General features: G+C 36.7%; 1 protein-coding gene across 5 annotated transcripts in view; it reads right to left on the bottom strand.

Annotated features, from left to right (window-relative positions):
* The window catches only part of POLA1 (DNA polymerase alpha 1, catalytic subunit), a 207725-nt gene that overhangs the window by 111017 nt on the left and 80260 nt on the right, over nt 1-16448 (bottom strand). For all 5 annotated transcript variants that reach the window (XM_050905507.1, XM_050905517.1, XM_050905524.1 and 2 more), the window contains 5 exons: nt 14225-14430; nt 12811-12943; nt 11091-11222; nt 8883-9057; nt 1283-1464 (listed from right to left, as the gene is read on the bottom strand). In XM_050905507.1, the coding sequence (XP_050761464.1) occupies nt 1283-1464; nt 8883-9057; nt 11091-11222; nt 12811-12943; nt 14225-14430 (828 nt within the window). The remainder of the gene's footprint in view (nt 1-1282; nt 1465-8882; nt 9058-11090; nt 11223-12810; nt 12944-14224; nt 14431-16448) is intronic.

Below are 16448 nucleotides of genomic sequence, written 5' to 3'. Positions count from 1 at the left end.
CAAGTGCAAAGAATAGCTGTTACAGTTTTACACCATCTCATTCCCCTTACTTTCAAAACCTTCTGAACTCCTGACATTAAAATTTCAGAACCTGGAAGTGATGCGTGAACAGCTGAAATCAAGTTGGTAGAATTCTCATTAAAGTAAGAACAACCTGGTAGGTTGGACAGTTATACAACTTTTAGAAAACTTTCTTTCAAGGTAAAACTTAGCTTTTGTGAGCTATCTTTGCTAAACCCCCACCCACAACACTAAATAATTCCAGGTGGAATAGAGGGGGGTTTTTTGGTTTGGTTTAGGGGTTTCTTTTGTTGTTCGGTGGTGGTTTTTTTATTGGTTTTTTTGGTTGTTTTTTTTTCTTTTTTAAAGGAGTTTGACATCCACTTCTCTCCAGCTAGCCCATCTGCAAGTTGTCAAGTCTACATGCAATTAACTATCTTATTTACAGCTGTAATGAACAAAAAGTCAAGGATTCACAAAGTATCACTCAATTTGTGTGTCTTTTCCTCTTACTTGCTTCCAAGACTGCTTTATTTTGATTCAAAAAAATGCAAAACATCTGCTGTTTGTCCAAATTAACTTAAAATAATTACTTTTAATTTAGATAAAAGATTTATTTGCTTTCAGTTTCAAGGTTTTCACTAGTCTGAAGCTCACTAATTTGCCAGTGACTAATACATACATAACATCGCTGTAGAGTTAAATACTTGGCCCTATTTCAAGTTGTGATCCAAGGTCAGAGATACATTTTTTGGCAGAACTTCTCAACAAGAATGTACCCCTATGACTTTTAATGTTCAATACACAAAGACGGAATGAAAGATAACACAGAAAAACCTTACTGTCAAGAAGGGAGGTGGGATGTAGCAAGATAAACACAAATTTCAAAAACACTTTGTTCCAATTAGTATGATTTAGGATAAGAAATTGCCATTGCTATAAGAAAGTTTCATTAAATAGAGAACTGGAAGTTACTAAGGTGTTAAGATAAGGATTCCTTAAAAAGTTAAAGCAACACTCATTCACGACTGTGGGCAAACAGATTAATGAAGCCAGATAATCTCGCATGTTCTGCTAGACGACACAGCTGAAATGCAAAAATGGGAAAAATATTTCAGCATTATCCTATCAGCAAATTTCTGTTCCAAAGCTATAAATAGCAGGACTCAAACAATATGGTATCTTCTCCTTCATCATATGAATCCTATCTGAAAAGCCATTCTCTCTACAAGTATTTTTCTCCCTCACCGATGAACAGAAATGAAACAGAAAAAAAACTAACCGAACCATCAAAGACATTGTCATAAATATTTTCTGTTCCGCATTTGAGGCAGCAAAACTTGAATCTTTCACAATCTCTATATTTCTCCTCATCAGTGAGCTGAGCTGGGCCACCAACCAAGGCATCATTCTCCTCATCTTTATGGTAATGGTGATGGACTCTGAATTGGGAGGGATCCAGTCCTATTAATAAGAAACAAAAATTTCAAAAGACTAAGAGGTCAACCATGCAAGTAGGCTCATTTTTCATATGCTTGGTGAAGCAGACTCAAAAGAAAGTTACAAAATGTAAATTCAGAAGCTGAAAATCTCTCCTTAGAAAAACTTCCTCTATAAAACATAAATACATTTTACAATTTTTAACCACAAATAAAGGTTCACGAAACATGAAGAAATCTTCTTTCTTATCTTCTTAGGCAAGATTGCTTTATAAATAAAACAAGCACACTGCATTATCATGGGAGTATGCAACAGAACATTTTGTTTCTGAGGAAACCACTCCTAACGGATGGCTTTATTGTTATTTTCTTCTTAAGTTACATTGAAAATATTTCAATAAAAATGTGCATCGTTATTAAGAAACAGTCTTTAAATCAAAATGGCACCATTAAAACTGAAAACAGAGAATAAAAACCCCATTAAAGAAACGCGGGTGCACTGCTATTACCAACTCCTTCAAGTCCGTATACAACTGCCAACTCTGATTTCAATGCAGTGGTCGATTTCATTTTGGCTCAGTGGTTAACAGCATGTAGGTTTCAATCTAATGCAGTGGTTAAAATTCAGCAGCAGCATTTAAAACGGCAGCGCTGGAGACAAAATGCTTTATTTTTGATTGCCAGAACTCAAGATTTTAAACAAATAAATACACAAAAGAGATCCTAAAAATACTGATTGAACCACAAATAAGTAAATAAGCAAGCAAGCACGAAGTTCACTGCCCTAGGAATAAGACTGCCAAAGTAAACTTAATAAAAATCCACGGGTTTTGTCATCCTTTGTCATGTGCAACCTTTTAAAAGTCCATGTATCCCATTTACAGGTTTTTTTGTTAACTCTAGCAAATAGCACATGCTAGAAAAAAAAAAATTAATCAAATCAGCACGTAGAAGAAAATGTTCAGAAAACTATGGCTTACTTTATTATTAAGAAGAAAAGATCAAAGAAAAGCACTTTAAAAAATATTTTTAACAGAGACTAATTAAGCCAAGTAACAGATTACCATGTATTAACCCATATCTTGTGTAAATTTCAGTAACAAATGTAATAATTACTATATAAAGAGCAAGAAAGATTACAAATAGAAAGTGAAGCTAGATTTTACAGTTCTTCTTAACCTTAGTATACAGTACCATGAGACTTAAAGACGTTTGGGAACAATATTCAGTTAAACTAGACAAATATTATTGCACATACAAAACAGTTGTGTTATACAGGCAGATATAGATTGTCTTTACATAAAAGATTTGATATGTGTGATTTTACTATTGCTATTCTGAATTTTTATTTTGCAATTATAAAACAAATTCAAGGACAAGTAAAAATTCCATTGCCGAATAAGTTTATTTGATTCTTGATAGAATAAGGGTTTCCACTAAAATTTAATCAGTCTTCCCAAATTTAATTTTATCAAAAGAAACAATTGTCAATGCACTTCCAAGAGGTTCTTAAACTTTTAATACAGTTCTCTACTATTCATTAAAAGGAAGAGCAAACAAAGCAAAAAACATTGCTAATAGCTTATTTCACACTCCAATACATACGGTAGCCCCCCCCAAAAGACTGTGGGGTTTTGGGTTTCTGGTGGGTTTTTTTGTTTGTTTGTTTGTTTGTTTTTTTAAAGGGTTGGTAATATATTTGCTGTTTTAGAAAACAAAGAGTATGTTCTGCAACACACAGGTAGTAGATAAAAGGTTTAGAAAGGGGACTTGAGTTTAGTATTAAGATTTTGCAAAAAATCAACTAAGTATGCAGTAGGTTGGATCTAAGATAGTAATGGTGAATACAAACAAAAATTCTCAGTTTTCTCTGAGTTCAGAAGAGGAATGAAAAAACATCGTTGCAACTTTCTGATACAGATGCCATTAAAGTTCAGCTAGAAATCTATCTTTAGTTGTTTCCCAAAAGGCAAATATAGAGCAAAGTAGTTCACTAAATAAAAAGACAAAAGGAGATAAATTCTGGTCTTCAGACAACTGCACTTTTTCAATATTCAGTCAAAACCAGTGACAGCAAATAAGCATAAAAAAAAGCGCTATTCATTGGAAGAACTTAAATCACACCTATCTCTGAACTTTCTTAGCTGTTTTGGCTGGAGAAAACAACAGGAAAAATATTGTGATGATTCAAACTGTACATCTAACTTTTGGTGTGCAAACAGCCCCAGTGAAATCAAAGGGACTACAAACCAGGCTTTTAAAGAACATGCCTACCTTAATTATCTTGTGGAATCGGGACCTATTTTATCTATTATCTCCTTTCAGGAATAGTTAGTTGGTTCAATTAATCCATTTCAGCACACTAACTGGTATCCTCTCAGACCAGGTCACACTGGTCATATTACTCTACTTGGTAAACAAAACAGGGACTATCTGATGGATGGGTGGGTGGGGGGAAATCTGTTTTTGGTAATTTTTAAATGAATAGGATGAGACTAATCAGTGAACTTCTTTGAACTCTTCTTTTTTGCCATGACATCAAGAAAAATCAAAGGGACTTTGACTCACTCTGACATGAAAATCTCCAGGGCTATCATTAAATTACCTGCACCACAGGTAAACTTTCCAACCTCGCCAAAACCACAAGGTTGCATGCATGACAAAGAAATGTAACATTAAAAATATGCTGATGAACCTAGTGTGACAAAAGTAAATAATAAAAGTAAGTTCCAGGACTTGTTCCTGAATTATTTAATGGAATTATTAAAAAATTTACTAACTAGCAAGCAAAAGAGGTCACTCAAGAAACTGAAAAAAGGTCAAATAAATTTTACTAATGGCAGTATTTTAAAAATAACATTTCTGCATATCGCTTTTACACGTCTTTCCATGCACACTCTTATCCCCACGCCTGCACGCTCCCCAGGGAATGGAAGCGCAACCCATAGCAAGGCAGGGGTGTCCCAGAGCCTCAGCCGCCGGGGAGATGTTTGGCAGGACGCTGGCCGGTTTCCCCGCGGCCCGCTGAACAAAGCCCGGGGGCTTTTCCCTGGATTTTGTATTTCAACCGCAGGTTAGTCGAGAAGCACGGAAAGTTTCCCCGCCTGTACCTTCGCCCGTTAGACATTTTGTGAGAGGCAGGGAAACGGCATCCGGTACTGCCACCTCGAGGCTACGGCCGCGCATTTCAGTCAGGGCGACGCCGCGGGGCCGGGGCCGGGGCCGGCCGCCCTCTGAATCTAACCCTGGGCGGCCAAGGAAACACACGTGCGTGCCCTTCGGAAACACACGCTTTTTTATTTTTCTCAAAAAGAGATCCTCCTGCGCTGCCAAGCTAGTGTGCCTTCTGCACGAGGTCCTTAAAACGGCCTCTTGCGCAGTCAGAACACGCAATACACTTTAGCAAGTCTCAGTTTCTAAGCAGGTCTAGAGCGTCTCAAAAAAACCCAGCTAGACCACAAACAGCAAAATTCATTCACTTTGGGGTTTATTACCGTACTGTCATGAAGTTTTGTCATTTCTTTAATCTTAATTTCCATCATTCTCCTCTCACTTCACTCCCTAATATGAGAAAACCAATAAAAAAAAGACAGAACCTGATGCAATTCCTGCCTGCCACAAGGAGACCACAACTGTCCTGGTTTCTGTCAGGAGAGTCAGTCTGAGTAGCTGCTAAATACTGTATTAAAGGCACCTATTAAATGACCCTCGAAGAAGAAGAAGAAGAAGAAGAAGAAGAAGAAGAAGAAGAAGAAGAAGAAGAAAAAAAAGACTATCTTTAAGGTGGTGGTGGTACAAGGAGCAGCTAACATGCAGACACTGCGTGGAAGGAGGAACCGGTACTGGGAAGTACTCTTAATGACAAGCCTCATCAGGACCCAGTAATGACTCCCTAAAATTAGATAGCCTTCCTAAGGCAGGCCCAAACGCCAAGCAATCCGCAGAGCACCAACATGCACATCCACCTGTAAGGCAGCAGCACACACCTCTTTCAGAAGACCATGACACAGTCTAGGACAGCAGTCAGCAACTTCCATAATTTAGAGAAAATGATATTATGCAGTTAACAGCTACAAAAACCCCATGGTTAAATGACTCTGCTTCCATAATGTTCAGATACTTTTGACAACACAGAAATAAGATGTGATTTTTCTTTGAGACAAGGAGCAGTATTTACGTATCAACCAAAAAAACCTTACTTTAAATACGTTAAGAGAATTGCTCTGCCAATACAGTTCTTTTCATTTAAAAGCTACAGGTATGTTCAGGATGAAGTAAGTAAGGTCTCCAAGCATTTTAGAAGATCAGATTTATTGAATATTATTACTGATCAGATTGCACACTTTACTTAGTTTCAGAAACCCTGACAATCCTCATCTTGTCACTGCTTTTCCTTGAGAACTTCAAGAAAAAGAGACTGAATGCAGGAGTATGCCCATGAGGTTCCTGTTTTTAGGAACAAGGAATTCCCATCTCTCAAAGGCTAGGCAGACCTCCTACAATGTCCAAAAACAAAAGGCAATTTTCAGCTTGATTCCATAGTGAATAAATATGATATTTAAGGAGTTCTCTGCAATTTTTAGGTGTGGTTATTTGCTTTTGTTCTTCGGCGTCTAAAATAGCTTAAAATAACTTGCTTTGAGCACAGACAGAACAAAGAACTTTTCATCATTTTTATATGAGCCAAGCTTCCCTAAGCAGAGCTCAATTTTATCTACTCAGACTAATGCGGTGACATGTCAATGAAACATTCACCTTATAAAGAGATTCTGTTAAATATGAAACAGACATCTTTTTTCTACAACCATTCTCCCTATACAGACACATACCCTACGTAACACAATAAATCAGATCAGGTGGAGGAAGACACACATAACGAGAATGCAACCAAGTTTTGGTCCACAGATACGACACTTAGATATCCTCCAGAACACCAGTTTTCTTCTTCAGAACAGAAAAACATGCTCTTTTGCCACAAGATAGGAAAAACGACAGGAATTTGGATGTGTAACACGATGAAAATACTAAGCAAAAAAGCCCAACTTAGCAACACAGAACAGTAAACAGTTTCCACGTTTGCTTGTTTTAGCAAGCTAGGCTGAAGTATCTTGTACGCTTTTGTATCTTGTAAACTCTTTTCAATTTCTTTGAAACAAAACCACTTGACTATCCCTCCAGTACTGTTAAAAAAAAGCTCTAAGATAATTTCAGCTTGCAATGATTTATGTACGACTCTGATTAAGTGCTGTATATAAAGACCTAAGTAGAGCAGAAGTTTTGAAAAAGACCTGACTTCACCCCCAAGCTCAATTTAAGCATTCCCAAGAAAACAAAGCTGGAGAAGGAGACAACATTTTTACAGCACAGCAAGGTCAAGCTGAACACATTTCACATCTAAGATTGTAATAGATACATACAGGTTTTCAGACTGACAATTGCGGACTATTAATAAACTCTCAGCTGCATGATGCTATTATAGACCATAAAAGAAATTTTCATCTTGAACGTACTATAGTGCAAAAAGCAGCATAGGCATTTGCAAACAGTAGATGCTAACAAGTGGCACACAGTTCTCAAGATCTGGGCACTTAATCTAGGTGCCTGAAGGGAGCCAGTCTTTTCTGAGAATCCAACCTGTTGTGAATAACGAACAAGTCTGAATTTGAGCTTAACACTACAAGACTAACTATCTTTGCCAAATAAAATAAATTAGCTTCAGAAATCTTTCCTGTCTTTTACCTAAATGAAGTATAAGTTTACCGCCTATTTTAAACTGCTTCAACCTAACCAAGAGTGCTTGACCTTTTCAGTCAGGCATACCGCATAGTCCACTCTGACATCAAGGGAAAGTTGTATACCAAGGCCCTGCCACATAAACAGAATGATTTGTATGGTCAGCCTGCATGTGTGAAGCAGGGCTGACACCTCCTCAAAGCACCAGAGCTGTTGAGGACACACTGCAACATCGAATGCTTCCAAGAAATACCCTTGCAGCCTCCCAGAAAAAGCAGAATTCCTGTCCTCTTTTTTTTTTTTTTTTTTTTAAACGGATAACTTGGAAATGGAGATGGAAAAAGCTGCACATTATACAGACTGTCTTGGGAGATGAAGATCTTTCATGGCTATCACGCTTCTTGAGAAGCGACAAGACAGGAACTTACTTGCACACATTTTAAGTGCAAACTGCAAGCCCACAATGAGCAGAACCTGCTGTTAGTAAGGAAGCTACAGAGATGCAGTGTCCCAGGTGAACGGTCCTGAAGGCAACATGCTACCAGTTGGTTTTAAGTGACCAAATCCTGGATCTTGGCCATTACCTAAACACAAAATGCTGAGGACTGACTCTTCTTTGAGTGTTCCAAAATTCTGAACAAAAACATTTCTGCAGGTCTGAACTTCCTGTAGACATGGGCATAGCATCAAACAGGAGATTATTAAACTGATACAGTGCAACTCTCTCAAGTTTTCTTGTGGGAGAGGACAGTCTGGTCAAGGATTCAGCAGCCAGCAAGATTACCAACTTCTGTTGGATGTGGGATACAAATCACAAAATTTCCGTTTATCAAGGAGATCAATCATGTCTGTTGGTGAATCACTTTTAGGGAGGAAACACCACTAAAAGGATCACACACACAGCATTGTATTTTCATGGAAAGAGACCTGATAGAACTGTCAACAATTTTTCAACACCTATACTTCTTTCTAGGTAAGAAGCCTAGAGAATGGAGAAGACAGAGGCAATCAGAGTTGGGCAGAAAAATCTCTAATTCTAATTCCTTTGACAACCTCTTAAGAGGAAAAACAACTCTAACAAGAGCAATTCTCTGTTGCTCATTTGTATAAAAACTGGTGATTCTGTCGGTCACTAGCATTAGTCACATTTTTTATAGCACCTTTTTTTTTTTTTGGCCACTTCATTTCTCCATATGGAGCAGGCAAGACTTGTTACTAATGTTTTATGTTTCTATTATCCACTAGGTCAGTTCTAGCAAACAAAAGTCTTCACTTACACCCTACTAAAAATTCCTAACCTTTCATTATAACTATGACTGCTTTCTCCCTGGGAAGATGCTAGAGATGCTAGGGTTTCTCTCTGGAAAAATGCTAGTTCTGGATGCATGCTCCAGAACTACTTTAGTAACTTAAGAAAATCTCAAAGACATGCAATAGTGCTGTCATTTATGAACAGGAAATTTTTGCAACTCTGAACAAGGATTATAAGATTAAGTTCATGTTAATGAGCTCCTTCTGAAAAATGGTATTCTGCAAAAGTCATAGAAATACACTTACAATCCAAGCTGCTTTCTATAGACTGTGTAACACAACCTATTGTTCATTGTAAAAAGACTGATTTTGGGAAGCATTTCTGTTAAGAAAAATACATTAAAACTTCTCACTTTGTCTTTTGTAATTCTTTAAATAAACTGAATTTAGAATACTTACCTAACCACGTTGCAATAAGAACAGAATCAATTCCGTCTATGGGTTCACATATTCTAGCAACTACTGGATGTATTTGCTGTGACAGGTAGTACTGAGTATCAACAGTAAGATTGTCTTGCTTTTGCAACTGTTCTGGAGCATACGCTCGCTGGCTGGCACTGAGATCTGATCCATCCTAAGACAGGAGACACATACAAAACAAAGTGTGAAAAAAGTAAAATCCACATTCAGTCTATACAAAGGATTATGCTTCAAATATTATGCATTATTTTAATGCAAAATTGTTACATAATCACTGTCTTCTGGTTGATTTATTATGCATCCAATACAAACCCAGCAGCAGTAAAAAAAAATTGCACTGCTGATGCTGGCATCAACTAGCAAGTTCAAGAATGTAAATCCAGCTTGTATTATTGCAGCCTACACGTGCAAATCAGTAAGGGTAGACAGAGTAAACAGTCCCATCTGTCAATTCTGAAATACACAATGAAAACGCATTGTAACCATCAGCCCAGTTAAAAATACGCAGAGGGCATGCATTTTGGATTCATTTTGTACTAAACTAGCATTATTATTTTGCACAACAAGCAAATTCTAAGTTGTGGATATCAAAACGATATCTGTTTTGCTAGGAAATTTATGTTCTTCGATTCTATAAAGAAACAAATAGAATGAATGGTCAGAGAATGGACCATCGTTCATTGGCATGCGAATAAATGACAGAGGCAACAGTATCGATTTGAAAGAGCAAATTCTGAAATATTCGGAAATACTGAAAGAAACATATGGTGACATCTCAAGCCAAGAGAGAAACACCACTCAGAGGTTAGAGTATACATTACATTCTTCTCCAACTTGAAAGAGGAAGACAAGGAGAAAATAATGCAATTTGGGAAGGCAATAATTAAATTGAAAACAGTATTCATGGAGGAATTAAGTATCAACTCGAAGAAGATGGTACTCTTCTGGAAAACGTAACTCATTCAGTCTGCAGAATCTTATTCCCAGTCCACAACTACACCAGGAAATTTTATTTTTAATGTGTGTCAAAAATCTTAGAGCAGAACTTGAAGTAGTATTTTAGCAAGCATTCAGTAATAGAATGGGGATGGGGGGAGAGGGGGGAGTACCACAGTTTATTTTTTGCTAAGTACAGTCTCTTTTTTTGCCTTTTTTACAGCAAAATAAAACTAATGCATTAACATATGACACTTTCATTTTTCAGTTAAGATGAGCTACTGGCTTCAATAGGGTCAGCAACCATGGACTGAAAACCCATCACTAATAAAGACAGACTGCAAGCCATTGGTCCCTCCTACTCCTTTCAGACAACTTAGTATTCAGAACAAAATTAATTTAGGACTATTCAGCTCATCCAGCTGCCTTGCAAAAATAATTACAATGCAATTCCTTCAGCCCCCTTCTTTCAACAAGTACATTCTTCTCTCGTATTGTGCCATTGCTCAGCCGTACCCATGGCCCAGCTCTCATAAGTCTTGGCAGCTTCATCACACCAGGCTAAGAACTTTCAATTAAATAAAATACAGTATCTTTCAGTTTTTAACAATGAGGGAGCTGAAATAATGGTCCACTGTAGAAGTCACATTGCCAAGTCCATCAGTTTGGCATAAGAGATCCCTTGGTCCATCTAATCCAACCTGCACTTTTTTTTTAATAGCAAATCTGAAGTGGAGTATATATTTATGAGATAATGATAAGCATTTATAGGATAAACATCTGAAAACAGAAAGTTTCTCAAATTCCCTACTCTATCCAACAGAGGTACTGCCAGATCCAATGACTATGAATTCAAAAGACACAGGTTGAGACTGAAAATAACAATGACACTATTTAACCACCACCACCAATTAACTTTCCAAGAATGACAGGTTCTTCATCACCAGAATTTTCTTCTCCTTAAAATGAAGACTGGATATTTTCCTTAAAAATAAGTTCTAGTTTCAAACAGAAATTAATTCAGGGAAATTATATCAGCCACTATATGGAAATAGCCAGAGGAGCTGAGCTGATCACAATGGTTCTTACTGGCTCTATAAAACTAAATTTAGTACAGAAAACTGACTATTTTGAACTATAACATAATCTCACTACAAAGAAATGCCAAAACATTTTTTCCAGGAGTTGAGTTGGTTTTCTTTGCCATCTCTCAAAACAATACCTAGTATTTAACTATAAAGACATTTTTACCTGACAAATGATATATGACACTGTGTCTCCTGCCTTCACCTTTCGGCCTCCTTGAGAGTTTATCCACATGGCAACATGCACATGTGGCAAGCTTTTTTTGTCAGGATAATCCTGTGGATCTTTTGTCAATGCCTAAGAGATCAAAGGAGGAAACAGAAACATAACTATGAGAAAAGTATTTTACTTCAGTGATGGACAACACAGAACTTTAAAAGACAAGATTACATAGTAGCTATCTTCATCCATCTATTATTCACAAGTACATCTGCAACACAAAAAAGATGAAAAAATTGTAATAAAGGTATTTTCCAGACATTAAGGTCTAGGTACCAGTCCTCCATACTTTAAAAATGTTATTATTAATAAAATGAGAGGATGCTTTTACAGTTACTGTCTGAAAAATGCAGTACACGAAAAGCACAGCAGTTCAAAACAGTTACAGATATAATGCAATTGTTTTAAAATTCAACTAAATTGAAGATGAAAACATTACACAAAATACAAAAATACAGCCAGAGATTACCCTCTTACCCCTGCACCAGTTCAGGTCATAAAGTAAATCTGAGTATCAAGTAGTTAAGTGTATTTAACAAGCTCTGTAGCAAGAGGATGCAACTGGATTTGAATATTTCCATGTATCTCATACTACTGAAATTCCACAATGAGTTTTTCCTTTACATAAAATAAAATGCTACGTTTCAATATTTACCGTCATCCCAATTCTTAGAAACAATTTATTCATTTGACTTAATAGTGAAATATATTATTTATTTTTTTCCGTAGTAGTAAACCAGGAACATTCATCATTTAAAGTGAAAATTATTCCATATGTATCTTTTACTGGGATACTAAGTGCCCTTAGAATATTTGCATCAGAACAGTCTTTTTTTAAGTCAACCTTAAAAATCACTGATTTCTCTAACACTCATATGACAACCTGAACACATTTCTTAAGTGGTTGATTAACACAGTCTTACAGAGCAGATAAATGTCTAGCTGGCAAAAGAAAGAGACTTTGGATGGAGCAAATTTGGGAAATCTCTTCTATCAGAAGCATGAGGGGGGCATGTAATATCCAATTCATTAGTGAGACACCCCCCTAGCGGGGGAGGGGGGAGGCTTTTGAAGTTAAAAATACAGGTTTCATTGAGGATTCATAAAAATAAACCAAACCACAATGCTGTTTGCTAAAACTCCTGTAGATAAAGCAGAGTATTTTACTTCTTGCTGCAGGAAAGTCTTGAATTAGATCTCAAAATGACTATTAGCTTTCTTCTACGGAGCTTTGAAGGGAAATAAACTAACAATAGTATGCTTTTGTATGGGTTTTCTAGAAAATAGAACATTTGATTCTTTTCCATTGCATTCTTCAGTTTATGTATTTTAAACCTGAAATATAAAATAACAATTTAGGAGAAAACTTCTCCTGAAAGCAAGAGCTATCATGTCATTCTCAAAGTGCAGAATCAGTGGGGAAGACAGCAGGATGGGACAAGACACAAAGTTGTTATTCTGAGGAAGCAAGACTGGCCTCCAGCCCCACAAGGTATTTTCTCTCATACTGTAGGATCTTTGCAGTATGTTCCATGCTACTCAGCATCTAATAAAACTCCTGATATTTCACAGCATCGTAAGGATTAAAAAGATTTTTATCAGCAGTCAATATATTCAGAAACAGTAAAGTTTTTCTGAGATAGAAAAGAGCTGAGACATCATTTACCTTGTTTATTTCAAACTGATTTACTGGGATCTGGCCATTGATCACATTTTCTCCAATTTCTATAAGCCGCCTTTGAATATTTTCCACGATTATGTCTCGGGGCTGATCAGAAAGAATCTGACCAATTACGTAGCTGTAAAAACAGTCCAGAAATGGAGAAAAGCTTAAGACACGCAAAGCAAAACCATTACAATAAACACAATCCTTTCTTCCCCTGGCTTACCTCTAGAAATTAAAGAGCCTGAAGATGGAGTCTGATGCAAAATTTATAGAAATTTGCCAGGATATTTCATGTTGTGTTTTACTTATTTACTTATTTAACTAAAAGCAAATTATTGTAAATAGTTCTAATGTTAAACAGTGATTTGGAACTGTTGAGTGCAACTGGTTTCTATTTTCTGCTCCCATTTCATTTTGCCATTTATTATTCCATAGCAGGTATCTTAAGATGGGGGAGAAGAGAACATATCAAGCAAGCAAAGTCTTGCCTATTTCTGTAAAATGTGGTTGGAAGATCTGCCAGCTGCAGAAGAGTTAGTCACTAAAGAACACTCTCAAACATTTGTATAGCTTTAATTACTAATACATTCCTAACTTGGAAAAATTTGCTTCTATTATGATGCATCTTTTCTTAGAAAATGCAAGTCTTAAGAACAGTAAGCAAGTGTGTGGTGTATTTTTACAGATGTAAAAAAGTATTCATTTTTTGATACATTTGGACCACATTTAAGTTTTCAAGAGGCAGTACGCAATATAAGTTGAGTCAGCCCCCAGATGACCACCTCTCCACCCACTCCAATTTTCTTTCTACAGTGCTAAATGTATTATTTCTATTGAACTTAAGTACGAAAATGCCCTGTGCAATGACAATTAATAAATCATCAATCCAGTATCCATCATAATGAAGTATCAGAAGAGTCTCATTTGAAAAATGGAAGAGAAACAGTCTTGGGGGAAGGGATCATCTCCTCAGGCTGCACCCAGTGCACTTCCAGCTTTATTAGAGGATGCTGAAAGAGCTGACCACCAGCTCCTTTAACCATCTTTGAAAAAAAAAATCTGACCTAAAATCTGTGACTCCAAACACTGATAGCACCTACCATTTTCACAAGATTTCAGCTGTGGTTTATTAAACTGTATATACAAAATTGTGACAACTCAAATGCACAGCTTCCACAGCAGATGCAAAAACAGATAGTGAAATTAGAGACATTTGGACTTGCACAAGTATAATATGTTACCAATGCCAAAATGTAACGGTTACTATCTCCTACAAAAATCAGTCAAGATGCTCTAACACTGATGTTAGTTACGAATCTGCACTGTTCAGGAAACAGCCACGCGATATCAAACGTTTATGAAGCATGTACTGTTCAAAACAGAGCAAAGAGGACAATGCCACAAAGAAACTCACTTTCCAGTCTCCTTTGCAAGATCACACCAGTCTCTTCGGACTATATCCAATCCTTTCAGTTCTTGTTTAGTTACGTATTTCCCATCTCCTGTTGGTTCCACAGTCAGAGCAGCATATTTCTTCTTCTTTAACAGTAGCAAGGACTTAAAGACTCCATCAATATCAATTTCCAACAATTTATAGAGCTTGTTCACTTCACTTTTGATCTGCGAATGCACCAACATTAAAACCAAATGCAACACCTTAATAACTATGGACAAATTTAACTTCCATCTAGAAGTGTATCATTCTTAAGTTTTAAAACAAGTAACATTACACACTGTATGTTTGCATACACATTTTAAAGACTTGTCAGATATCATTAATTGTGAAATTAAGTACACAGTAGTAACTATGAGCTATATAACTATTAAAATTAAGGTTCACCCATTGGCTTCTTCAGGATTTACAGCTTGGCATATCTAACTCCCTAGCAAAATTAAGCAGGGCAGAGAAGCATGGGACTGAATGTGACCTTGCAGGTAACTGACTCCAGTCCATTTTACTAGGGCAGCTACTCCATCTAGCCTCTCACATAAATTAAGCAAACAAGGGCTTTCAGGGTAGGCATCCACTTACTAGGAAAAGGTAAGAGACGGTCACTTCGACAGAACATGGAAATTGCTTTATAAAAAAGGTGCCTTGCAAAGGGGCCTCCCCGCCTCCCCCCCAGCCTGCCAAACCAGGGAGGGGAGGGAGAACTATGACTGCAGACCAGAGCTCTGTGTGTCTATGTTCAGGAAAAACATGCACAAATGGGCAAGTGTTTATTTATACCGTTCCTCACAATACGCTTACTTTTGCTATAGCCTGATTTCTTTAAGAGAAAAAGGTGCCATTTTTCTACACACAGGCTATGTCTTATCCACACACAAAAGCTTAAAATTGCACTCGATATGTTGTCTTAATAAAGTACCAAATATCAAGTGGCTCCACATCTCTTACCTCTATTCTAAGAGGACAGAAGTGCAACAGCTCAAAACAGCATGTACCTTCAACAACAAACTTCAGGTCCAGTACACAGTCACCCACCTACTGGCTCGGCTAAAAGTCTCCCACTTGCATTTTTCTTTCTTCATACATTTTTACTTTACTTTCTTCAACAGAGTATCTGCATATCACTCCTCAGATATCCTGTTCTGTCTTCACATGTTCTACTCTTCATTTTCTTTCCTCTACAACTTTCTTTCCCTCTTTATTTTCAGTATCTCCCTATCCACTCTTACTCCTCCATTATTTCCAGTTTTCTTGTCCGAGACCAACTACGAACTATCCTTTCCTCATGCCTCACAGAAGTTTTATATAAATTAAAGTTCTTTTGCCATCTAATGCATACCCTCACTAAGACAGGAACAGTACTTTGAGCATAAAATCTCATTGGTTTTCTATCTAGCTTTGGGCCCACATTACCACTTTTAACGAAAACTTTCCTTACAGATTTTCCATGTATATGTATATGTGTGTATTTAATTTTCTCACTTAGATCTCCATTTTTCCTATTGCAGGAACTATCATCACTTTTAATAATCTGGGGCTATCCTTAGAGTTTTCTATCCCTTTTATATTTTTAAGTTATGAAGGTCATCATGAGGCAAAATCATTTTACCAAGAGGTTCATATTGTGTTCGTTAAAGCAAAACAGTCAAACAATTCCTCTGAACATTTTCCTGCTATTTTTAAGTCTTTCAATTTTTTTTTTTTTTTTTTTTTACATCATACTAATCAAGTGCTTAAAAAACAGCAACAGTGCAGTATTGAATGTACTGGCAAATCTGATTCACAAGGATGCACAGAAAATGAGAAACGTATGAAATTCTGCTGAGTAATGACTAAAAGGGGCATGGAGATATGAATAATGGGGGGTTAAGGGTGGTAATGAACACAACCAGAAACCTGTGAAACAAAGCATTAGATGGGAAAATTCAGAAGATGAGAGAATTTTCTCCAATAGAAAAACAAAATTAATTTCTCAGAGGAATGCTTCATTGCTGAAGACAACCTATAAATTCACGCTTTACATCAGAACAGGTGTACATACGCTAACTGCTTTCACAGTAATTGTTTGCATTAAACCTGCGTGCCTTCCATACAGTCTACATTAGAGCAAAAGTATAATGAATGCAATGTGAATATTCTTCATCTCTGAACATGAAATTTTGGGAAAGAAATTATTATGCAATAGAAC

Source organism: Gymnogyps californianus, chromosome 1 (assembly GCF_018139145.2).
Source record: "Gymnogyps californianus isolate 813 chromosome 1, ASM1813914v2, whole genome shotgun sequence".
Lineage (NCBI taxonomy): Eukaryota > Metazoa > Chordata > Aves > Accipitriformes > Cathartidae > Gymnogyps > Gymnogyps californianus.
This window is presented reverse-complemented; position numbering and strand designations above follow the sequence as displayed.